Below are 26,573 nucleotides of genomic sequence, written 5' to 3' on the forward strand. Positions count from 1 at the left end.
ACATAACAATGTTTACATACATTGCAAAGCAGCAAACTTAAAGGGACACTGAACCCAATTTTTTCTTCTTTCATTATTCAGATAGAGCATGCAATTTTAAGCAACTTTCTAATTTACTCCTATTATCAATTTTTCTTCGTTCTCTTGGTATCTTTCTTTGAAAAAGCAGGAATGTAAAGCGTACGAGCCAGTCCATCTTTGGTTCAGCACCTGGGTAGTGCTTACTGATTGGTGGATAAATGTAGCTACCAATCAGCAAGCGCTACCCAGGGTTCTGAACCAAAACTGGGCGGCTTGTAAGCTTACATTCCTGATTTTTCAAATAAAGATACCAAAGAAAAATTGATAATAGGAGTAAATTAGAAATTTGCTTAAAATTGCATGCGCTATCTGAATCATGAAAGAAATAATTTGGGTTCAGTATCCCTTTAATGGATAAGCTAATTATACAAATTACAAGCAAATTGTTTAAAAAAACAAAACAATCACAGAGCTTGCAAAATGTAGCAATTGTCCCATTGAATTACTATCTGCCTCTAAAAAGAGCATTGTCTACCATCTCACACTGCACACCTACATGGGAAGAAATTATAAATTTAATTCCTAGTGCACTTTACAAGCACGTGAATGTCTGTGTGCTGATCATACTATGGGGGAGATTACATACAGTATGTGGTGCAAGCTCCAGCATAACTGCTGAAACCTGCGCCTCCCGTAATTTAACCTTGCACATCGGGGTATCACATATACGGTGCTGGCAGTTCATTAAGTGCCGTAAGTCGGATAAACTAGCGATGTCCAGAAATGTGTGTAAATACAAATTTCTGGAGTCGGCAGTGACTTACGGCACTTTAGAAACTGCCGAAGCCTAAGAAAAAAAAAAAAAAATCAAATCTCCCATAAAAGTCTAACCCGATTCCCAAAAATAAACCCAACACGTAAAACCCCTATATCCACAATCCCACCACATCGCAACTAATAATAAAAGTATTAACCTTCTAAACTGACAACCCCCCACAACGCAATATACCTCATTAAACTATTAACCCCTAATCTGCTATTCACCCACATCACAACAAAGCTTATATATCTATTAACCCCTAATCCGCCAAACCCACACAACGCAATAATCCTAATAAAACTATTAACTCCTAAACCACCAAACCCACACAACGCAATAATCCTAATAAAACTATTAACCCCCTAATCCGCCAAACCCCCACAACGCAAGTACCCTAATTAACCTATTAACCCCTAATCCGCCAACCCCCCATAATGCAAATAACTAATTTAATTACTAAGCCCCCTAACCTAACACCAACTAAATTAACCCCAAACTACATAACATAATACTAAATTATAATTAAAATAAAAAATCCTAACAGTACTTAGAAAAATAAACCTAAGATTAAATTAAAATAAATTTATCTAAAATGACCAAAAATAAAAAAGTTTAACATTACAGAAAATAATAAACAAAAATATCCAAAATAAAAAAATTAAACCTAATCCCTATGAAAATAAAAAAGCCTCCACAAAATAACCCCCCTGATCTAATGCTAAACTACCAATAGCCCTAAATTAAACAGCTCTTTTGTATTTAAAAAAAATTCTAAGTCCCCCCAACAGTAAAACCCACCACCCACCAAAATAAATAAACCTAACACTAAAAAAAACTAAACTACCCATTGTCCCTAAAAGGGCATTTGTATGGGCATTGCCCTTAAAAGGGCATTCAGCTCTTTTACTGCCCTTAAAAGGGTATTCAGCTCATTTAAGAGTGCCCAATAAATCCCTAATCTAAAAAAAAACAAACCCCCCCAAAAATAAAAAATATCCTAAATATAACCCTCAAATAGGTACTCACCGTTCCTGAAGTCCGGCGGAGAAGGTCCTGTCCCAGGCGGTGAAGTCTTCTTCCAAGCAGCCAACATCTTCTTCCAAGTGGGCACCACTTCCTTCTTCATCCAGGACCAAGCCGGCGCAGAGCAGAGATGAGCGCAGAGCAGGACCGGCGACCGCGGAGCCATGGAGCATGGAGGATCTTCTTTGTACGATCGCTGCCGTACACTGAATAGTGAATTCAAGGTACGCGTCTAAATATGGCGTCCCTTGCATTCCTATTGGCTGGTTTGATTCTTCAAATTAAAATCAGCCAATAGGATGAGAGCTACTGAAATTTTATTGACTGATTTGAACAGCCAATAGGATTTCAGTAGCTTTCATCCTATTGACTGGTTTGAATTTGAAGAATCAAATCAGCCAATAGGAATGCAATGGACACAATATTTAAACATATACCTTGAATTCACTATTCAGTGTACGGCGGAGATCGTACGAAGAGGATCCTCCATGCTCCATGGCTCCGCGGTCGCCGGTCCTGCTCCGCGGTCATCTCCACTTCTCCTCCGGCTTGGTCCTGGATGAAGAAGGAAGTGGTCCCAGCTTGGAACATTTTATATAACAATCTCAAGTTGTTACGGTCCCTTTAAGTGATGTGAAACTTGCAAACAAAGCTCTACCTAGCTCCCAGTACATAGCTTCTATACTGGACTAACCCCCAGCCTCCCTGTTTTTATAAAAGCTGACAGAACAGATGGTACAGCCAATCAAAACTCATACTGATTGCTCCTAGGCTTTTGTAAGTGTATGCTCATGTCACTCTGCATTTGAAGGATTCCCAGTGTTACTGCAATGCCATCCATTTCATAAATTTGAATGATGGGTGTCCATTTACTTCAAATCATAACTAAAAACAATTTCACAAAATTGTCACTAAGTAAAGTAAGCATGTGCCTAAGGGCACAGTATCTCAAGTAAGCTGAATGTTTAGACTGTCAGCAATCAATTAACTGTCACTCTTGGAACATGAATTATATTATAGCATAATGGCAGTCTAAAAATAGCTCCCAGGTTATGCTAAATTAGAATCTGAAATGAGAATTAGAATACAGCTTACAATCCTATTTCCCAGTTCATTAGTGCTAAATACCATAGACCAACCTACTGCACAATGGAACTTGTAGGCTTGCAACAGGAACATTATTAAAAAGAACATCATTGTCAAAATGTAATTAACCATATCAGGTTTAATTATGTATAGTAATAGATAAATATACTTCCACTATTATTAAATTGTGTTTTTCCCCTGCCTAGAATTCAGACACTTGTTACAGGATGTTTACGTTATTTAAGTCTGCTGGCAATGCACTTTTTTGCCAAAGCTGGACACGGCTGGGCATTGTAAAGCACATGTGGCTGACTCGTTCATTCATGTCCAGCTCAGGAGCAGCAGTGTGTTGCTGCTTTGAAGAACCCTTTGTAACCAATAAAAAAACACAACGCATAAATAATATAAGAAAAGGATTGCTACTTAGTCTTAAAGGGACATGAAACCCAAAATTTTTCTTTCATGATTCAGATAGAGAATACAATTTTAAACAACTTTCCAATTTTCTTCTATTGTTTAATTTGCTTCCTTCTCTTGTTATCCTTTGCTAAAGGTTTATCTAGGAAAGCTCAGGAGAAGCAAAGAACCTAGGTTCTAGCTGCTGATTGGTGGCTGCATATATATACTGATTTTTATTGGCTCACCCATGTGTTCTGTTAGAAAGCAGTGGTGCATTGCTGCTCCTTTAACAAATGATACCAAGAATATGAAACAAATTAGATAATAGAAGTAAATTAGAAAGTTGTTTAAAATTGTATTCTCTATCTGAATCAAGAAAGAAAAAATGTGGGTTTTATGTCCCTTTAAGGATACAGGGTTTCTATAATCTGCTGTGGTATAAACATTATTATTATTCTATTTTTTATTCAACTAATGATAATTAGGGACAAGGGATTTCTATGGATATCTAAACTTACATTAATAGCCTTTATTATGGATAAATATTCTCTATACAATTTAGGTACATACACATTAGTATTACCCACCAATGAATGCTTTTTCCGGGAGGACAGCTCAAGTGTTGTGTCATAAAGACTCTCAACAAAGTTCCTCAGACAAGGGACATTCACTTCATTCTTAACCGCCTTAAAAACAAAAACAAACAAACTCATTTGACAACATTTTTTTCACTTTGCTTTCTAATAAAGTTCTAATGTGATTTGTTATGATCACCAAAACCATGTTCTTACCGCAGCAACTGGTACAAGGATCTCCACAAAAAGTCCAGCCAAGGCATGCTTAATATCTTTATCTTTCACTTCTATGAAATAATGTGCACATTCCTAAATGTAAAAGAGAGTTTATTAACGTCCAAATTTCTCATTTTAATCGTTCTCTAAATGGTGCCCAGGATACATAAAAAACCCCAGATGATTATCTTGTATATTAACTAGGAAGGCCATATTGCTGTTTTAAAAAGGGACACATATGAAAAATACATATGTCAAGGTTCTTATACAAAACATTTCTTTAAAAAGCCCTGAAAACAACCATGACATATTAATTTTTCATATGCGTCCCTTTATAAAGCGGCAATATGGTCACCCTAATATTAACACATACTCCAACAACATACAGTACCCAATCACGTACCCCCCCTACTCTTTAAACATTAACACTGATGGAGAAAAAGAAGACAGAGCATGAGGTAATGTTGGAATTAAATATAATTATGTATTTTACCTACTAAAATATAAATCATATATTAAAGGAACTACAAATGCACCCCTTTGTGTTTTCTTAAAAGGTCAAGCAGCACTTAAAGGGACATGAAACCCAAAAAAAATTCTTTCATGATTTAGGTAGAACATACTATTTTAAACAACTTTCCAGTTTACTTTCATTATCTAATTTGCTTCATTCTCTTTGTATCAATTGTTGAAGGAGCAGCAATGCACTACTGGTTGCTAACTGAATACATGGGTGATCCAAAGCCAATTGGTATATATATATATATATATATATATAAAAATGTTGGGTTTCATGTCCCTTTACGAAAAGAGTGTTCCAGCTGGTCAAGGGATTGGATTTATTACAGAAGATAACTTAGCTCCTTGAATGTGCAAAATGGAGGTGCTCCATAGGCTATCCCATTGTTTCTCAACCGCAGTCCTCAAGTACCCCCAACAGGCCAGGTTTTTATTATAGCTGAACCAGTGCACAGGTGAAATAATCAGCTGATGGGTGAGAGCAGGTTAATAACTATGGTGTTTCTGATCATCTGATTTCTTTAACTGTGCACTGGTTCAGCTATAATGAAAACCTGGCCTGCTGGGAGTACTTGAGGAACGCGGTTGAGAAACACTGGGCTATCCCATCCCCATTATGTAGCTACAGCATATTGATGCTATCAGGATAGCTAGGGGTGAAATATGTAGCAAGAGAACACAACACATTTTCAGTATGTATCACCAAGTTGTATGATGATGATGTCATAAACATAATCTAATCCTACAACTGGATTTGTTTTCTAATCATTATGGATTTTCCTTTCATATACTTGCCAAACAACTTCATTTTCAGTTTATTTCCCACACATCTTTTGTCTTTACAAAGACCCTGCTAATCTTATTCTTAACACCTCATCCTTGGAGGGGCAAGACAGGAAAATATATTGCTCAGAATTCTCACAAACAAGGTCCTAACTTTAGGACGATACCTTTCAACTTTTTGCTTATATATGAGTATACATTTATTTTAATATCCATAAGATCATCTCTGCTTCAATAAAGCCCAGACACTCCAGAATACATGCCCAGCCCGAGTATAGTGTATAGAGAATGTGGAAGCAATCTAATAAACAATTCAATTAGTAGCTTCAAATAGTCCAACAAGCATAGTCAAATTCACTTCTAAACAATAATGGTTAGATGATCAAATACATATTATTTCTAGATACAGATCCCAATATTTACACAACTTGGCCTAGCTCCAAAAAAGTATATGGCTGGCAGGCAGGGAGCTTCACACACACATGTATAACAAATGGACAGACAGACACATACATATGTATACTGATATACATCTCATTCTGGAAGTATATGATTTAATAGGAACTCAGAAAAGGAGGGAAAAAACTGTATACACTATAATTTTAGTATAATTATTTTTCTTGGGTACATGAATGCTCTTAAATATTGATTAAAAAAATATGGCAATTATGATGGGTAAAATAATTACTATTGACTGGCTACCACAAATTCTCTAAATTTGAGCATTGCTTTATGTTTTTCTGAGTGTTCAGTTTATACCCAATTGTGTTTAAGACACTTTATAACCACAGTTACAATCATACCTGCATAAACTGTAAAGATGCTTCAAAGTCCTCAACAGGATACATTTTAATGCGGAAGAATTTCATTCCCATTATAAGACTGATAATACTTTGAACAACATATGGGTTTTGTTCTTTATGTCGCAGTTCTTTCAGTTCTGCCATGAATTTCTTTTTAACAGCAGGAAATCTAACAAATTGAAGCAAACAATTAATAAATAATACAGTGGATGTGTTTTTTTGTGGTTGTGTTCAATCCCTTGGCAACCAGAGAACTCTAAAAAACACATGTGACACAATACTGTGCTACCCTGTTAGCCAACTTCTAGATAAAATATTACATAAAATTACAAAAATTACATTTAAATGTTGTGTTTATATTTACAAATACAGATGCATTGACTTACTTGGATTGTGCTAATATACCTATGACTTCAGCATACAGATCTGCCACAATATGCATGTTTCCAGTGTTCGGACCAAGGTACCTAGTATAAATAGGAGCAGTTATATCGATGACATCTAATAATACTGCTACTACTAATAATAATGTATTTAATTTTTACAATGTAAATCTAGAAATGTTATTACCCTTCCTTATATTTAAAGTGCTTGAAAGCCAATGTGATGACTTCATGAACCAAACAGTCTATTACTGGATGTAAAGGAATCTGAAAAAGATTAAAATATAATATAAAAGTCAATGCCCCATACATAGGTGGTAACAGAAGGCAATACATGCAGGCTGTGAATAGAACACTTTTTACTGCATTTAGGTCAGTGTCTTAAAGTGAATGTAAACTTTGACAATTGTGTGCCCGGTTTTTTAAAATCCTATTAAAAACAGGGGCACTTTAATTTATCAAAGTTTACATTTCAGCGGTTTTATTAAAATACTTACCTTTTCTTCTTGAAAGTCGGACCAGAGATCCCCTGCCTGACGCTCTTCTCTTCTTACGTCAGAAATGAAGAATCCGTCTTCCTCCAATCACAGCTTCCCCCCCAGAGCAAACATTGCCTGAGGACATGCTGTGATTGGAGGAAGCCGGATTCTTCATTTCTGACGTAAGAAGAGAAGAGCGTCAGGCGGGGGATCGCTGGTCCGGCTTTCAAGAAGAAAAGGTAAGTATTTTAACAAAACCGCTGAAATGTAAACTTTGATAAATTAAAGTGCCCCTGTTTTTAATAGGATTTTAAAAAACCGGGCCCACATTCGTCAAAGTTTACATTCACTTTAAAGAGAATTGGATGTAATTTTGTATTAATTGTCTCTGAATAACTGTATTTAAAAAAAAAAATTTTGTTGTAATGTTTGTGTTGGTGTGGTGTCTCCTTTTTCACTAATAGAACTGTGTAAACAAAAAAAATGCACTCCCTGCTAATTTAACAGCTTTAACAATTTTACCTTTTTAATCCAAAACTATATTTCTTTCATGTAATTAGCAAGAGTCCATGAGCTAGTGACGTATGGGATATACATTCCTACCAGGAGGGGCAAAGTTTCCCAAACCTCAAAATGCCTATAAATACACCCCTCACCCAGTGGCGTAGCGTGGGGGGGGCCACAGGGGCGGTTGCCCCGGGCGCAAAATTCTGACGGGCGCAAAATGCTTGGCTCCCAGCCTCCCCAGTCCCCACCATCTCAAGACAGTAGACAGTCACAGTCCCACTCCCAGCGGCGTTACAGGGAGGCTAAAAAATCTGACAGGCGCCTGCGCCCAGCCGTTCTGTCTCTCAAGTGAACTGTCTACTACTCTGAAGTCAAGACGTGCTGTGTAATGATTTAATTATCATAATTTTATGAGTGTAATCCTATCCGACCGTTACCTGCTGCTAGACTAGTGTTTACGCCACTAGTTAGCGCGGTCCACTCCCACTCCCAGCGCACATGTCAGGAGGGAGGAGGAAGTCAGAGCAGCAGAGCCAGAGTGGAGTCAGACTGACTAGCACGCTGCGCCCGCAATGATAAGGTAAGTAGTGTCTACAGAAATTACCAAACTCATCACCGGGTCCGTATCAGAACCAGACCACCAGTGCCACTGACAGCCAGAATTATAATTAAATTATTATAGCCCCTGTTTTTGCCTGGACCCTGGGGAATAGAGATTGGAAATGGCAACGCACGCAAAATGCAGCTTAGCCTCTACCGTTACCCAGGTGACGTCGCAGGGCCAGCCAGCCAGCCGAGTTCCAACTTCCAAAGGACACAGAGTCTGAGCCAGCCAGCATGCCAGAGTGTGAGAGTGATCTATGCTGCTTTAAAGTGAAAGCCGGTTATTTTATTTCAAATTCATTTTTAACCTGGGTAACATAAAAAATACAAGATGTAGATGATCTACATCTTGTAAGTTTTACCCAGGTTAAAAATGAATTTAAAAAAATAATAACTGGCTTTCACTTTAAAGCAGCATAGATCACTCTCACACTCTGGCATGCTGGCTCAGATGTATTTTAAAAATGAAATCCCATGTTTAAATATTAAACCATAAAAAATGTAATTGTTAAGTTATATAATGTACTTACTTAATGTATATAATAAAGTAATGGCTGCCTGCAACCATATTGAATCCTAATTTGTAAGGATGAATGTAGAGTTTAGAATTCTATATATATATATATAGTATATATTTTTGTTGTTAAAATAAAGCTTTGTTTTAAAACAAAAACCTGTCTCCTAAGTTGTTGAGCTGTCTCCTAGATTCAAAGCAAAGTTGCCAATCCCTACTGTACTGGTGGAAGAGACTCAGTCAGTGCTAATGGATTAGGGGGGCGCAATTCTTGCCTTGCCCTGGGCGCTGAGAAGCCACGCTACGCCACTGCCCTCACCACACCCACAATTCAGTTTTACAAACTTTGCCTCCGATGGAGGTGGTGAAGTAAGTTTGTGCTAGATTCTACGTTGATATGCGCTCCGCAGCAAGTTGGAGCCCGGTTTTCCTCTCAGCGTGCAGTGAATGTCAGAGGGATGTGAAGAGAGTATTGCCTATTTGAATGCAGTGATCTCCTTCTACGGGGTCTATTTCATAGGTTCTCTGTTATCGGTCGTAGAGATTCATCTCTTACCTCCCTTTTCAGATCGACGATATACTCTTATATATACCATTACCTCTGCTGATTCTCGTTTCAGTACTGGTTTGGCTATCTGCTATATGTAGATGAGTGTCCTGGGGTAAGTAAGTCTTATTTTCTGTGACACTCCTAGCTATGGTTGGGCACTTTGTTTATAAAGTTCTAAATATATGTATTCAAACATTTATTTGCCTTGACTCAGAATGTTCAACTTTCCTTATTTTCAGACAGTCAGTTTCATATTTGGGATAATGCATTTTAATTTAACATTTTTCTTACCTTAAAATTTGACTTTTTCCCTGTGGGCTGTTAGGCTCGCGGGGGCTGAAAATGCTTCATTTTATTGCGTCATTCTTGGCGCGGACTTTTTTGGCGCAAAAATTCTATTTCCGTTTCCGGCGTCATACGTGTCGCCGGAAGTTGCGTCATTTTTTGACGTTATTTTGCGCCAAAAATGTCGGCGTTCCGGATGTGGCGTCATTTTTGGCGCCAAAAAGCATTTAGGTGCCAAATAATGTGGGCGTCATATTTGGCGCGAAAAAATATGGGCGTCGCTTTTGTCTCCACATTATTTAAGTCTCATTTTTTATTGCTTCTGGTTGCTAGAAGCTTGTTCTTTGGCATTTTTTCCCATTCCTGAAACTGTCATTTAAGGAATTTGATCAATTTTGCTTTATATATATGTTGTTTTTTCTCTTACATATTGCAAGATGTCTCACGTTGCATCTGAGTCAGAAGATACTACAGGAAAATCACTGTCAAGTGCTGAATCTACCAAAGCTAAGTGTATCTGCTGTAAACTTTTGGTAGCTATTCCTCCAGCTGTTGTTTGTATTGATTGTCATGACAAACTTGTTAAAGCAGATAATATTTCCTTTAGTAAAGTACCATTGCCTGTTGCAGTTCCTTCAACATCTAAGGTGCAGAATGTTCCTGATAATATAAGAGATTTTGTTTCTGAATCCATAAAGAAGGCTATGTCTGTTATTTCTCCTTCTAGTAAACGTAAAAAATATTTTAAAACTTCTCTCCCTACAGATGAATTTTTAAATGAACATCATCATTCTGATTCTGATGATTCCTCTGGTTCAGAGGATTCTGTCTCAGAGGTTGATGCTGATAAATCTTCATATTTATTTAAAATAGAATTTATTCGTTCTTTACTTAAAGAAGTACTAATTGCTTTAGAAATAGAGGATTCTGGTCCTCTTGATACTAATTCTAAACGTTTAGATAAGGTATTTAAAGCTCCTGTGGTTATTCCAGAAGTTTTTCCTGTTCCTAATGCTATTTCTGCAGTAATTTCCAAAGAATGGGATAATTTGGGTAATTCATTTACTCCTTCTAAACGTTTTAAGCAATTATATCCTGTGCCGTCTGACAGATTAGAATTTTGGGACAAGATCCCTAAAGTTGATGGGGCTATTTCTACCCTTGCTAAACGTACTACTATTCCTACGTCAGATGGTACTTCGTTTAAGGATCCTCTAGATAGGAAAATTGAATCCTTTCTAAGAAAAGATTATCTGTGTTCAGGTAATCTTCTTAGACCTGCTATATCTTTGGCTGATGTTGCTGCAGCTTCAACTTTTTGGTTGGAAACTTTAGCGCAACAAGTAACACATCGTGATTCTCATGATATTATTATTCTTCTTCAGCATGCTAATAATTTTATCTGTGATGCCATTTTTGATATTATTAGAGTTGATGTCAGGTTTATGTCTCTAGCTATTTTAGCTAGAAGAGCTTTATGGCTTAAAACTTGGAATGCTGATATGGCTTCTAAATCAACTTTACTTTCCATTTCTTTCCAGGGTAACAAATTATTTGGTTCTCAGTTGGATTCCATTATTTCAACTGTTACTGGTGGGAAAGGAACTTTTTTACCACAGGATAAAAAATCTAAAGGTAAAAACAGGGCTAATAATCGTTTTCGTTCCTTTCGTTTCAACAAAGAACAAAAGCCTGATCCTTCATCCTCAGGAGCAGTTTCAGTTTGGAGACCATCTCCAGTCTGGAATAAATCCAAGCCAGCTAGAAAGGCAAAGCTTCTAAGTCCACATGAAGGTGCGGCCCTCATTCCAGCTCAGCTGGTAGGGGGCAGGTTACGTTTTTTCAAGGAAATTTGGATCAATTCTGTTCACAATCTTTGGATTCAGAGCATTGTTTCAGAAGGGTACACAATTGGTTTCAAGTTGAGACCTCCTGCAAAGAGATTTTTTCTTTCCCGTGTCCCAGTAAATCCAGTAAAAGCTCAAGCATTTCTGAAATGTGTTTCAGATCTAGAGTTGACTGGAGTAATTATGCCAGTTCCAGTTCCGGAACAGGGGATGGGGTTTTATTCAAATCTCTTCATTGTACCAAAGAAGGAGAATTCTTTCAGACCAGTTCTGGATCTAAAAATATTGAATCATTATGTAAGGATACCAACATTCAAGATGGTAACTGTAAGGACTATCTTACCTTTTGTTCAGCAAGGGAATTATATGTCCACAATAGATTTACAGGATGCATATCTGCATATTCCGATTCATCCAGATCATTATCAGTTCCTGAGATTCTCGTTTCTGGACAAGCATTACCAGTTTGTGGCTCTGGCGTTTGGCCTAGCTACAGCTCCAAGAATTTTTACAAAGGTTCTCGGTGCCCTGCTGTCTGTAATCAGAGAACAGGGTATTGTGGTATTTCCTTATTTGGACGATATCTTGGTACTTGCTCAGTCTTTACATTTAGCAGAATCTCATACGAATCGACTTGTGTTGTTTCTTCAAGATCATGGTTGGAGGATCAATTTACCAAAAAGTTCTTTGATTCCTCAGACAAGGGTAACCTTTCTGGGTTTCCAGATGGATTCAGTGTCCATGACTCTGTCTTTAACAGACAAGAGACGTCTAAAGTTGATTGCAGCTTGTCGAAACCTTCAGTCACAATCATTCCCTTCGGTAGCCTTATGCATGGAAATTCTAGGTCTTATGACTGCTGCATCGGACACAATCCCCTTTGCTTGTTTTCACATGCGACCTCTTCAGCTCTGTATGCTGAAGCAATGGTGCAAGGATCGTTTAATTCAGGGGGCTTCTTTTGTGCTTCCGACTTGGACTGTAATTTCAACAGATGCAAGTCTCACAGGTTGGGGAGCTGTGTGGGGATCTCTGACGGCACAAGGAGTTTGGGAATCTCAGGAGGTGAGATTACCGATCAATATTTTGGAACTCCGTGCAATTTTCAGAGCTCTTCAGTTTTGGCCTCTTCTGAAGAGAGAATCGTTCATTTGTTTTCAGACAGACAATGTCACAACTGTGGCATACATCAATCATCAAGGAGGGACTCACAGTCCTCTGGCTATGAAAGAAGTATCTCGAATTTTGGTTTGGGCGGAATCCAGCTCCTGTCTAATCTCTGCGGTTCATATCCCAGGTGTAGACAATTGGGAAGCGGATTATCTCAGTCGCCAAACGTTGCATCCGGGCGAATGGTCTCTTCACCCAGAGGTATTTCTTCAGATTGTTCAAATGTGGGAACTTCCAGAAATAGATCTGATGGCGTCCCATCTAAACAAGAAACTTCCCAGGTATCTGTCCAGATCCCGGGATCCTCAGGTGGAGGCAGTGGATGCATTATCACTTCCTTGGAAGTATCATCCTGCCTATATCTTTCCGCCTCTAGTTCTTCTTCCAAGAGTAATCTCCAAGATTCTGAAGGAATGCTCGTTTGTTCTGCTGGTAGCTCCGGCATGGCCTCACAGGTTTTGGTATGCGGATCTTGTCCGGATGGCCTCTTGCCAACCGTGGACTCTTCCGTTAAGACCAGACCTTCTGTCACAAGGTCCGTTTTTCCATCAGGATCTGAAATCCTTAAATTTAAAGGTATGGAGATTGAACGCTTGATTCTTGGTCAAAGAGGTTTCTCTGACTCTGTGATTAATACTATGTTACAGGCTCGTAAATCTGTATCTCGAGAGATATATTATAGAGTCTGGAAGACTTATATTTCTTCGTGTCTTTCTCATCATTTTTCCTGGCATTCTTTTAGAATACCGAGAATTTTACAGTTTCTTCAGGATGGTTTAGATAAGGGTTTGTCCGCAAGTTCTTTGAAAGGACAAATCTCTGCTCTTTCTGTTCTTTTTCACAGAAAGATTGCTATTCTTCCTGATATTCATTGTTTTGTACAAGCTTTGGTTCGTATAAAACCTGTCATTAAGTCAATTTCTCCTCCTTGGAGTTTGAATTTGGTTCTGGGAGCTCTTCAAGCTCCTCCGTTTGAACCTATGCATTCATTGGACATTAAATTACTTTCTTGGAAAGTTTTGTTCCTTTTGGCCATCTCTTCTGCCAGAAGAGTTTCTGAATTATCTGCTCTTTCTTGTGAGTCTCCTTTTCTGATTTTTCATCAGGATAAGGCAGTGTTGCGAACTTCTTTTGAATTTTTACCTAAAGTTGTGAATTCCAACAACATTAGTAGAGAAATTGTGGTTCCTTCATTATGTCCTAATCCTAAGAATTCTAAGGAGAAATCGTTGCATTCTTTGGATGTTGTTAGAGCTTTGAAATATTATGTTGAAGCTACGAAATCTTTTCGTAAGACTTCTAGTCTATTTGTTATCTTTTCCGGTTCTAGCAGTGGCGTCACTAGGGGGGGGGCGGGGGGGGCGGAAATGTTGAGATGCATAGATTTTTTTTTATTAGAGGGGCTGGCATTTGTGAACATTTGTGGGACTGGGGAAGATGTAGACACACAATTTTTTTGCCCCTTGAGCCAGTGCTGCAATTTCAACAAATAGTTTTCCCGGGCTGCTTTTGCTTGTTTGTACTTTGCTTCTCCCTTGCCCAATTTCGCTATGAATGTTGTGGGCATGCCGTGGGGCTTGCAAAGTTGCGCTGCTAGCCTAAACCTGCCTGCCTATCTGTGCTCACTGCTCAGTGACATGTGGAGCAGTGGAGTCACTCACTGCTGTGCTGTCTCTCTAAACGGGAACTGGCAAATCATGAGGGGATGCCTGGCACCTGACCGCATGACTGTTTGACACTGTCTTTAAAGTGAAGGAGCCACGTATGATGCCCACCAGACCATTACGGTTACGGTACACTAAGTGCACACTGAACAGGTAGGAGGGCGGGCGGGGGTCTGGGGGTGGGCAGAGTGCAGAGGTGATTGGCCATAAGAAGCGGTAGGCACGCGGCCCGGGGCTGTGCACTGACAGACTTGGAACAGAGTCAGAGAGCAGAATTTTCATAGTTTGCACCTAAAACTTTTCTTTAGTGATTTATTTTTAGAGTGCTCTGTTTATCTTTCATTTGATGCTCTGCTGAGCCAGGGAGCAGCTCTAGGCATGAGCTTTATAATTAATGCAGTGCAGTTTACATATTTTGTATGTGTGTGTCTGAGTTTTTGTGTGTGTGTGTCTCAGTGTTTTTGTGTGTGTGTCTGAGTGTGTTTCCGAGTGTTTGTGTGTGCATCTGAGTATGTTTTAAGTGTGTCTGAGTGTTTGAAGGTGTGTTTGCCTGTGTTTTTGTGTGTGTCTGCTTTCTGGGGGGGGGGGGTGACACCATAACTTACCGCACCGGGTGACACCAACCCTAGTGACGCCACTGGGTTCTAGAAAAGGCCAGAAAGCTTCTGCCATTTCTTTGGCATCTTGGTTGAAATCTTTAATTCATCTTGCCTATGTTGAGTCGGGTAAAACTCCGCCTCAGAGAATTACAGCTCATTCTATTAGGTCAGTTTCTACTTCCTGGGCGTTTAGGAATGAAGCTTCGGTTGACCAGATCTGCAAAGCAGCAACTTGGTCCTCTTTGCATACTTTTACTAAATTCTACCATTTTGATGTATTTTCTTCTTCTGAAGCAGTTTTTGGTAGAAAAGTACTTCAGGCAGCGGTTTCAGTTTGAATCTTCTGCTTATGTTTTTCGTTAAACTTTATTTTGGGTGTGGATTATTTTCAGCAGGAATTGGCTGTCTTTATTTTATCCCTCCCTCTCTAGTGACTCTTGTGTGGAAAGATCCACATCTTGGGTAGTCATTATCCCATACGTCACTAGCTCATGGACTCTTGCTAATTACATGAAAGAAAACATAATTTATGTAAGAACTTACCTGATAAATTCATTTCTTTCATATTAGCAAGAGTCCATGAGGCCCGCCCTTTTTTGTGGTGGTTATGATTTTGTATAAAGCACAATTATTCCAATTCCTTATTTTATATGCTTTCGCACTTTTTTATCACCCCACTTCTTGGCTATTCGTTAAACTGAATTGTGGGTGTGGTGAGGGGTGTATTTATAGGCATTTTGAGGTTTGGGAAACTTTGCCCCTCCTGGTAGGAATGTATATCCCATACGTCACTAGCTCATGGACTCTTGCTAATATGAAAGAAATGAATTTATCAGGTAAGTTCTTACATAAATTATGTTTATTAACATATTTAATGGATACTCTTTCATATGCATTATTTAATGTTTTAATTGAATGCTCATCAAGGGCCAGATTACGCATGGCGCGCAAAATTAACGCTTCCGCTTGAGTGTTAATTGTGCTAGAAGTAAGCTTTCTGTGCTTGTCTGGTTGGGCTCGAATTACGAGTTGAAAATAAACTGTTATTGCTCTTGCGGTAACCTGACTAGCGCAAAAAGCTGAAGTTAGAATATTTTGTGTGTGCTCACATATTCCCCTATAGGAGTCAAGGAGAAAAAAAAAAAGTGGAAAAAACATCCCACTTTCGCGCAAACCTGATCACATATTCTCAAGTGCGCTAACCTGACATGAAAATATAAATATTTCACATTCCAATGTTCTTCACATAACAGAATATCTTCTATTCATTTATAGATGCATAGTTCTACATATGACCACATCTGATGGTATTTTGGTACAATATATATCTATACCTATATACATAGATGATTATGTATAGGTATATATATATATAATATATATATATGTATATATACACACATATTTAGACATGTATATGTATGTACAGTATGTCTATGTTAAAGCCCTTTGCCTGCCTTTTTTTTTCTAACCCGAGTCCTCATATCTTTGAGCCATTATAACTTATTAGGTGTTATTATGAGTGTAACTGCACTGTACTGTATTTTTGATGTGTTTTGTTCAACTTTTTAGTTTAGCAAAACAGTTAACCAGAGCTCTGAAGTTGGGGTAATCATTCTAGCATAAATCTCAAATGCGCCAAGCAATACGAGCGGTAAGCCCGACAAGTGTGAACCTCCGCAATAAACCCCTTATTGCTTGCACTGCACTCATAATCTAGCCCTAAATGGGCAATTTACTAACTTGCTCATAAATCTGATATCATATGGCTATGTCCCTTCCCCCAGATAGATGGTCATTAGCATATATTAAATTATTTTACATATATTAAGTGATTTAAAAAAAAATGCAGACTATTAATCTTTTTCCCCCCTGGTTATTCTTTACCTAAAAAAATAAAAATAAACCAACATCAGTACTCATATAACAAAATATTATTCCATATGTGATTTATGTATGCACATAACATTATATTATGTTTATTCAATGTGAAAAATAAATATACAGGTAGCCTCAGTTTACGCCGGAGTTAGGTTCCAGAAGGAATGGTTGTAAATTGAAACCATTGTAAATTGAAACCCAGTTTATAATGTAAGTCAATGGAAAGTGAGGGGGTTAGGTTCCAGGCCCCTCTCAAAATTGTCATATGTAACACCTAATACATTATTTTTAAAGCTTTGAAATGAAGACTTTACATGCTAAACAGCATTATAAACCTAATAAAATAATCACACAACACAGAATATATAATTAAACTAAGTTAAATGAACAAAAACGTTTGCTAAACAGCATTATAAACCTAATAAAATAATCACACAACACAGACTTTACTTGCATTTTTCTGAAAACAGTTCTTTCTATGCATTCCAATCTGGACTGATTTATAGACAGGAAGATCTTGTTCCTTTGAAATCTGCTCGATAGCTCAAGTCTGGTTAAAATGATTAATTTCAGCTTGCTTGGCTTGCATATCTTTGCTGCAACACAAGCGGACAGCTCCACCTACTGGCTATTTTAATCAATGCACTGCTTCTCAATGCTTTCAATAGCAGTTACATGACTGAAAAAAAGGTTGTTATTCTGAAACGGTGTAAATTGATGTATTAATTTACTTATGAAATAAAGAACTCCACTGTATTGTTATTTTACTAATCAGAAACTCATCCTCCACTGTCCATTTTTTAGAGTACACTGTGAAAGCTCTTATTTATGTATGTGTTTATTAATTCATTTTACTTTTGTGTCAAATGTATGGCTTATGATAAGAACATACATTAAGGTCTTAATTCTGCAACACACTTCAAAAAGTATGTCTGAGCTAATTTATTATTTTGTTTACAGAATGTTTCAAGTATTAATGAACCAAACACAAATTTTCTTTACAAATAGTCAACAAAATTGGTCAAAAATATATAGCATTAAGGCCCCACCGTGTGTTATAGCTGACTAAGGACTTATACACTGTGTGCATTTATAACAGTCCTTATGCCCATAATGCCCCCAACACTCAACATGTTTGTTGATATCCTGATCTTTTAATTTATTTAGTGAGTTTTTTTATGGGGGGGTTTTGTCCCAAGCTCCAGAATTGAATAAACACAACTACAGTATGAAAATATAGCAAATCTACATACCTGCTTTAAAACTTCTATTAATACTAATGAAAAAATAAAATCAATTGCGAGGTCTCTTCGTTCCATCAAGTAATCTTTTTGCTGTTCATCACTGTAAATAAATAAAAATGATAGTCAATTTATTTTGGTTACATGTCTACAAATAAATTATGTGTGTTCTTAAAATTCTTAAATAAATGCAAGGAAAATTTGTATTTAAATATAGGTGTTCTATCCAATGCACTAGCTATTTCCTTAGGTTTCTTATCCAATTTCACTTTCAATTTTGAAAAATGTATGCATCTTGGTTCAGTAATTTAAAAGTTATTTAATAAATCATATGAGAGCATAGTAATTGACTTACACAAGAAGCATTTATCTTTAAAACCTTTCATGACAAGATTAATTTATATACATCGGAACAATGTTCCGATGTAAACAAATTGAAATCCCGCGATCACGCATTCGATTGCAAGATGGGATCGGGTCAGGGGGTGTCCCTATGACACTAGGCACGCCCTCCAGACTGCAATCCGTCCTAATGGCGCTAAAGCCCAACGCGGTTAGGACAGAATAGAACGTCAGAAAGGCGTTAAAAGGTTAAGAAAAGAAAGAAAAATATCTGAAATATGCTCAATAAAATAATATTTCCTTTAAAAGTTACACAAGAAATTAGTTAAAGTGAATGTAAACGTTCATGAATTGGTGCCCGTTTTTTAAAAACACTATTCAAAACAGGGGCACTTTCATTCATGAACGTTTACATTGCAGCGTATTTTTACAAATACTTACCTTTCTCTTCAGCAAAGCCAGATCGGCGACCCCGCGCCCGCTTCTCTTGCTGTATTTAGCACAGCAATGACTAAACCGGCTTCCTCCAATCACAGTGTGGCCTGGGGTGCACACCATGATTGGAGGAAGCCGGTTTCGTCATTGGTGATGTAAGTACAGAGGAGCTGCGGGTGGGGAATCGCCGATCCGGCTTTGCTGAAGAGAAAGGTAAGTATTTGTAAAAATACGCTGCAATGTAAACTTTCAGAAATGAAAGTGCCCCTGTTTTTAATAGTGTTTTTAAAAACCGGGCACAAATTCATGAACGTTTACATTCACTTTAATATTGATCCATTTTATTGAACTGTATATACTACTTATACGCTTAATTAGAGCCCTGCTCTAATCCATCAGCTTGGTCTATCCTGAAAACCCATTTAGGCCTCTTCCCCAGTTTTTTAAAGCAAATTTTAACATACACAATTGCTATATTTAATAGAGTTAAATTAGGCATTTTTACGTAGTAAAACGATAATTAAAATGTTATACAAAATATGAAAGCAAATCATACAATTATATTATTAAAGTAAAAAAAAAAATCCATATTAAAAATGAATATATTACCCATATGTCATATCTGTAAAAAGACCACTAGAAAATATCCGATAAACATCTATATGTAATTAAGACCTGTCGCTTTCCCCTAATTTGTATATTTTAATATGTGAACACAATAAATATTTAGTTCTTTTTTTATCCCTCACTGGAGACCACCTTTATGCTATAAACCCCCTGTCTATTAAACATGTTACCGCATTTGGAATTAAAAGAATTGCCAGTTGAGGCGAAAGAACTATCAATCATTTATAATCCGTTAAAAGCTTGGCAAAAAAATTGTAGTCTTTTAACAATAAAGAAAAGTGCTACCTTTTTCTTACCAATACAGGGCAACATTACATATTTCCCAGGTCACACCACTGCTTTTTTTATTGGAGAGAAAACAGCATAACACAATTGAAGCATATACTTGATCAGTCAGACAAGATCAAAACATTTAAAAAAAATTAAAGAAGAATTTGGGTTACCCAATATTCATCTTTTTGCATATCTACAAATTAAGAACTATGTTAAATAATTATTTGAACATTCACAATCTCAGGCAGAATTTGGAAAACTGAATGACCTTATTACATACTGGCTAAAAGGCAAAAGAAAAACAAAATTTATTTTTAGGCCGTTAATAGAAGTTGATATGGAAAATATTTAAAAACAATAAACGCTCAATGGTCTAAATTGATGAGAAAGGAAATTAAAATAGAAAATATTCAAAAGGAAATTAAAAGGGTAATGAATTTTACTCTGTCAGCAGAATTACGAGAAACCCATTTGAAAATACCACATTCAGCATATTATACACCCAATATCTTAAAAGGATGGTATAAAGTTGGAGAGAAATACTGCTATAAATGCGGTTTTGATCGCCCAAATATAACCCACTGTTTAGGGTCATGCCCGAAAATCCAACAATTTTGGCTAAAATAGCATACTAGCTAGTTAAAATACTAAAAACAGATAATAGAATAACATATGCATATAGAACTGCAGAAACGTGCACACTTACTTTACTGTTTTTCAACAAAGGATAACAAGAAAATTAAGAAAATTTGATAACAGAAGTAAATTGGAAAGATGTTTAAATTTGTATGTTCTATCTGAACCATGAGAAAAAAAAATTGGGTTTTATGTCCCTTTAAATATTGGAATTCAAAAAAATCTGCCAAATTTTCAGAAGTAAAAAATCATATATATACCTCTATATATACACGCATACACACACATATATTTTACACACTACATGCTAATAGCGTCATTGGATCCACACTTGGGGCGCCATGTACTAAGGCGTCAATTTTTTCGCACAGACCGTATCGAAATAACCCGCCGGCATTCGCACCATGCGGATGGCACTTCGTTACATGAATGTACTAAAAACCAAGCTGTAAAATTTTGCGTCTATTGTGTGTCGAAGACAATCGGATTATTGATAACTTTGAAGCTTCGTTCGGCGCGAAAGAGCAAAGTTAAGAAGCAGTCTGCGACCTGATTGGTTTAGTTCTTTACTGATTATTTTCATGTTATGGTCACACACCATCTGAACATTGAGGGAATGGTACTGTTTTCTGTTCCGGAAAACTTCCTCACGTTCTCGGGATGGTTTGACTGCAACATGGGTGCAATCGATGGCTCCAAGTACATTGGGCATTCCGGCCATTCTATAAAAATTAGACTTCACAGATTGCCACTCTTCTGTAGTCGCTGGAAGGCACACGTACCTTGGAAAGACGACCATCAAAGCATCAATAACTTTGGTTAGGTGCCTCGAAAAAGCAGACTGGCTGATGCCAATTATAACGCTAGACACAGCTTGGAATGAACTGGTGGCAAAACAGTGTAAGGCTGCCAACAGTTTTAATAGTCCGGGTATGGCTTGTGAACGCGCTGTCATAGGTTCCAGGTATTCTGCTATTTCAATGTAAAGTTCCATAATAGCTTCTCTGTCCAAACGGAATCTCTGGATAATCTCTCGATCAGAAATGCTTTCCAAACCCATACGTGGAAGGAAAACTCTAGGGACTCTGATTCTTCTACCTCTCCTTCTTTGCAAGTTGTCAACCGGTGCCTGTATAGCCCTTCTTCCTCGTAATTGAATTAATCGGAAAAGAAACATGTGTAAAAGTGTCTCCATCTTCATTCAGTGATCCAAAAACCAATAATGCTACAATAGTAGTCTAGTCCTTTCACTTAAGTACTTCTACCTGGCGTCAGGTTGATACGCCCTATAGTTTTCTATTGTATTCGCTACCTAAATGGTCGCGAAGCAAATCACGCGAAGTTACAGTGAAAGTTGGAGCGGACGGATTAGTTGTAACATTCATAATTTCCGATTACAGCAAATTTACGTGCGATCGAACATGTAGTAAGTGGAAAAAGGCTTTTTACTTCCATTATTTATTTTGCTTCATTTTTTAAATATCCTTAGTTGAAGAAAAAGCAAAGCACATGGTGAGCCAATCACACGAGGCTTCTATGTGCAGCAACCAATCAGCAGCTAGTGAGCATATCTAGATATGCTTTTAATCAAAGAATATCAAGAGAATAAAACAAATTAGATAATATAAGTAAATAAGATAGATGTTTCAAATTGCATTCTCTTTCTAAATCATAAAAGAAAAAATGTGGGTGGTATGTCCCTTTAAGAATTTACACTTACTGGGAATTATAGTCATAAATACACAATATATATATATATATATATATATATATATATATATATATATATATATATATACAATCCTAGAACTGTATATATTGCAATTGGCAGACCAGTCAGCTTTAAACTCCCTTCTGCTCCCATACGATATTGAGTTTTACGTTTAGTAAAGCTAATTGCACCTTCTTGTGATGAATTCCCATTGTCACTATTGCTACTTAAGCGTGTTTTCTAACCTCATCTGCAAAGGAACTCAACATATCTTACCCTACTTGGCTAGTTAGAACTGGAACACAAGACAATCTTGGCTAAAACAGAAGCTATGTTTCTCACACTGCCTGATTAATGAATAAATGGAAGGCCATTTAGGATTTTTATAACACTTGAAAAATCCCCTGCATTAGAAGAGACTGGAAATCTATTTCCACTTCAGTAAACAAAGACAGATAATGCAGCTGGGGTTAAATACAGATGATGGCTCTGGAACTGCTCAGCCACTCAATGCTGACGGCTATGACTCTGAAGGACTATAGATGGATAAATGCACTCAGGTGATGGGCACTCACTGAGAAAATGGATCTAGTTCCACACAACTAGAAATAGCAGTAGAAAGGATGGTTTTACAGCATTTAATATAAGAACAAAAGGTCCTCTATATTCTTTATGGATTATGGTTATAGTAATTTTACTGTAAATTCTTGAACTGTATGATAAAGAGGAAATGTTGATAGTAATATTAAAAACTGCATGAGGTCTAGAAGTGGCCATACATGTAAGGGAAGTCTATGTCTCTGGGGAAGGTCATGGCAAACTACCCAGCAAGTTCCAGCTAGATACTTTGAGGCTTTTGGAGTTTTAGTTGCCCAGGTCAAGTGTCATGGGGAGTTACTGATGGGCTCAGGATGCATTGTAGGTCTCTAGAAGTGGCCATACATTTAAAGGGACACTGAACCCAAAATTTTGTCTTTCGTGATTCAGATCAGGATCAGAGCATGCATTACTCCTATTATCAAATTTTCTCTTGGAATCTTTATTTGAAAAGCAAGAATGTAAGTTTAGAAGCCGGCCCATTTTTTGTGAACAACCTGGTGTGTTCTTGCTGATTATTGGTGGGTGAATTTATCCACCAAACGAGTGCTGTCCATGGTTCAGCAAGTACCAGCTAGATACTTTGAGGCTGGTGGAGTTTTAGTTGCCCGGGCCAAGTGTCATGGGGAGCTACTGGTGGGCTCAGGATGCATTGTAGGTAGTTTTTAGGCAGGTTAAAGGGGCTCACAGTTTCACTTTTTTTAAATCAGGACATATATAGGGAAGGACAGTAGTGGAAGAAATAGCAGGACAACGCTCCCTGACTAGGACTATTATGTAAAATGCAGGACAGATGGGAGGTCTTCATAGGTCTTCATAGTACTTCAATAAAAGTAAAGATCAAAATAATGCTTTAGATTCTTAGGGTGTGCAGATTCTAGGGTTTTAAATAAGGGTTCACAATGCACATTTATAGCTTAGAACTTACAACAATTACATTAACAAAAACACAAATAAATCTATATTTATTTAACACAAAAACACATAAACATTTCAACATGAGTTGACAATGACGGTCTGTATTTAAACCTTTCTTTTTTATATAATAAATAGTAGAATGTATGTTATATATCCCTCAACAAAAGCTCCATAGTTTATTGTAACTACTAAAGTATATTTCCTTTCTCTCTTTGACACTTATGGGAATGGTTCCCTACAGTATGTGTTTAGTGGATTTAAAGGGACAGTCAAGTTAAAATGAAACTTTCATGATTCCGACAGGGCGTGCAATTTTAAAACAACTTTCTAATTTACTTATATCATCAAATTTGCTTTGTTCTCTTGGTATTCTTTGTTGAAGCAGCGGTCACCAGACTGCTGCTTCTTAACCCACTTTGCCACCTGTTATGTGGCATATCTCAATCACCACAGACTTTTCTGACCGGGAAGATTGACAGACCTTGCTCGCACGTGATTGGCTACGTGCGAGCAGGGAGTGGCGTTGCACATTAGCCGTAGTGTGCAATGATAAATGCTAGCAGCGTATTGCTGCCCGCTAGACGCAGAGCCAGGCTGACAGGGGGGAAAATCTATGCCCCTGTCCTCCTTACTTTGTTAAATCTGGCCCTTTGCTTATCACTTTGTGGGAGGAAAAGAATAAAGTTCCACAAAATTCTGGGTGGTTTGGAGCTCTCCAATGAACAAATGGAAAACTAGGGATGCGCATTCTGAACATCCGTTATGAAACGAATACTGAATATCGCTGCGTAAATCCAGATCTTTGTGTGTTGCACTTTCACAAGAAGAAATCCGGATCCATAAAGAGCCAAATGCTGTTGGCGGCAGCGATATTCAGCATTTGTTTCATAATCGATGTTCAGAATGCGCATTCTTTTGGAAAACCCTGCCCTTGCGTCAATCATGAGTCACATATATATTATTTTTTTTTACACATTAACCTTCTGTTCTATTTATTTTGGTATGATTTGTTAAAAAAAGTGCAATGTATGTAACCTACCCTTATAAAACCTCTAGTACTGTTTGTATCTTAATGATTGTAATGCGCCTCTGTATAGTGCTGCGTAAAATGTTGGAGCTTTATAAATAAATGTTTATAATAATAATATACATTGTGTTTAGCAAGGGAATGGTTAGGAAAAGGACACAAAGGAATAAAAAAGAAAAACCCTAGTTAAAGAATACATTTACTTAAGTAAATAAATACAGGTTGTGCCAAACTTACTCATTATTAAAGGGATAGGAAAGTCAAACTTGCATGATTCAGATAGAGCATGTCATGTTAAGACACTTTTAAATTCACTTCTATTTTCAAATGTGCTTCGTTCTCTTAGTATCCCTTGTTAAAAAATGAATACGCACAAATCACACACTAGTGGCAGCTGCTGCTAATTGGTGCCTGTGTTCTAAAATAAGTTGAATACCATAGGAATGTGTGCAACACGTCACTTCCGGTGACGTGTAATCAGCTGTTGGAGGGGTGTGGCGCTGACTGCGCATGCGCAAGAGGCCAAACCTCCTATAAACAGCTGTTTAAGGCGACTTTTTTTGAGAACAACGGGTCGAGGAATTCTATGGACCGTAATCTGCAATGCGCATGCGCAAACGGCCCTACTCCTCAATGATCCATCGGGCACCGCCGACATGCCGTGCCCGGGGGTGCTTATGGGGGTTACAGGGGGGCTGATGGGGCTTATGTAGGTTACACAGGGGGTGCTTATGGCGGTTAAATGGGGGGGGGGGGGCGCTGGTGCTTATGTAGTTTACAGAGGGGGTAACCTACATAAACCCCATCAGCACCCCCTGTAACCCCCATAAGCACCCCCTGTGTAACTTACGTAAGCCCCATCAGCACCCGCTGTAAACCCCATAAGCACAACCCCCGGGCACGGCAAGTCGGCGGCGCGCGATGGAACAATTTGTAAATTGAATGGAGGTGGGCAAATCAAACGGACTACGGACCGATCAGATAATACATAGTAAAAAAGCGTTACTGCATTATCTGATTGGTCCATGAAGTCAGTGGCTGTACAACCAATAGGGTCTAGTGTGCCGCTAGTGCCTTGTCTGATGAGTGAAGAGTAGGGCCGTGTGCGCATGCACGGCCCAGTTTATAGAATTCCTCGACCCGCTGTTCTCAAATAAGTCGCCTTAAACAGCTGTTTGGAGGAGGTTGGGCCTCTTGCGCATGCGCATTGAGCGCCACAAACCTCCAGCAGCTGATTCACGTCACCGGAAGTGACATAGGTTGCGCATTCCTATGCGGTATACAACTTCTTTTAGAACACCTGCACACATTTGTCTCTTGTGATTGGCTAAATAGATATTTTCAGCTTCCTGTCAGTAGTGCAATGCTGTCCCTTCAGCAATGGATAACAAGAGAATGAAGAAAATTTGATAATATAATTAAATTGGAAAGTTGTTTAAAATTGTATGTTCTATTTAAATCATAAAAGAAAATGTTGGGGTTTACTATCCCTTTATTAATCTAAAGAATACATTGATGGGGATAGGATGTATGTATCTTAAGAGTTAGGTAATTTATGGCCATATATTTATTAAGAATCCAATAAAGATAGTAATGTATTAAACAAACACAGACATTAAAACAATCCAACTAAATCAAATCTAAAAAGAGAATTTGTTTACCTTTTTTTTTTTTTTTTAATTATCCTTAAAAACTTTTCCAGTTCAGTCTGACAATCAGATATACTAAAGAAGTAAACTAATATTTGTATTACATTGCAAGTTGTTTGTAACTTTCACTTGTAAATAAAGATAAATCCTGACTCACAAATAATAATATTTAAAAAAGTGAAATGCTGAAGTTTGTACCTTTTAGATTTTGTGTTTGTTCTTGGTCTGTATTCATGAGACTCGTCTTCAATTCCATTCTGTCTCTTATACCAGTCAAATAAAGTGCGCAATATGGATGGCAAACAGTAATCTGACAAGGAGCTCATTGAGCTAATTACCTGGAAAAAATAAAAATGGCACATTGATATTTTAGAAAAAAAAAAAATGTAA

At 37.6% G+C, this 26,573-nt stretch overlaps 1 protein-coding gene across 4 annotated transcripts in view; it reads right to left on the reverse strand.

The window, feature by feature from the left end:
- The window catches only part of FRY (FRY microtubule binding protein), a 549,698-nt gene that overhangs the window by 240,788 nt on the left and 282,337 nt on the right, over positions 1-26,573 (reverse strand). For all 4 annotated transcript variants that reach the window (XM_053708466.1, XM_053708462.1, XM_053708463.1 and 1 more), the window contains exons 4-10: positions 26,382-26,521; positions 17,981-18,071; positions 6,816-6,895; positions 6,632-6,712; positions 6,246-6,414; positions 4,141-4,233; positions 3,937-4,035 (exon numbers count right to left, since the gene is read on the reverse strand). In XM_053708466.1, the coding sequence (XP_053564441.1) occupies positions 3,937-4,035; positions 4,141-4,233; positions 6,246-6,414; positions 6,632-6,712; positions 6,816-6,895; positions 17,981-18,071; positions 26,382-26,521 (753 nt within the window). The remainder of the gene's footprint in view (positions 1-3,936; positions 4,036-4,140; positions 4,234-6,245; positions 6,415-6,631; positions 6,713-6,815; positions 6,896-17,980; positions 18,072-26,381; positions 26,522-26,573) is intronic.

Source organism: Bombina bombina, chromosome 3 (genome assembly GCF_027579735.1).
Source record: "Bombina bombina isolate aBomBom1 chromosome 3, aBomBom1.pri, whole genome shotgun sequence".
Classification (NCBI taxonomy): Eukaryota; Metazoa; Chordata; class Amphibia; order Anura; family Bombinatoridae; genus Bombina; species Bombina bombina.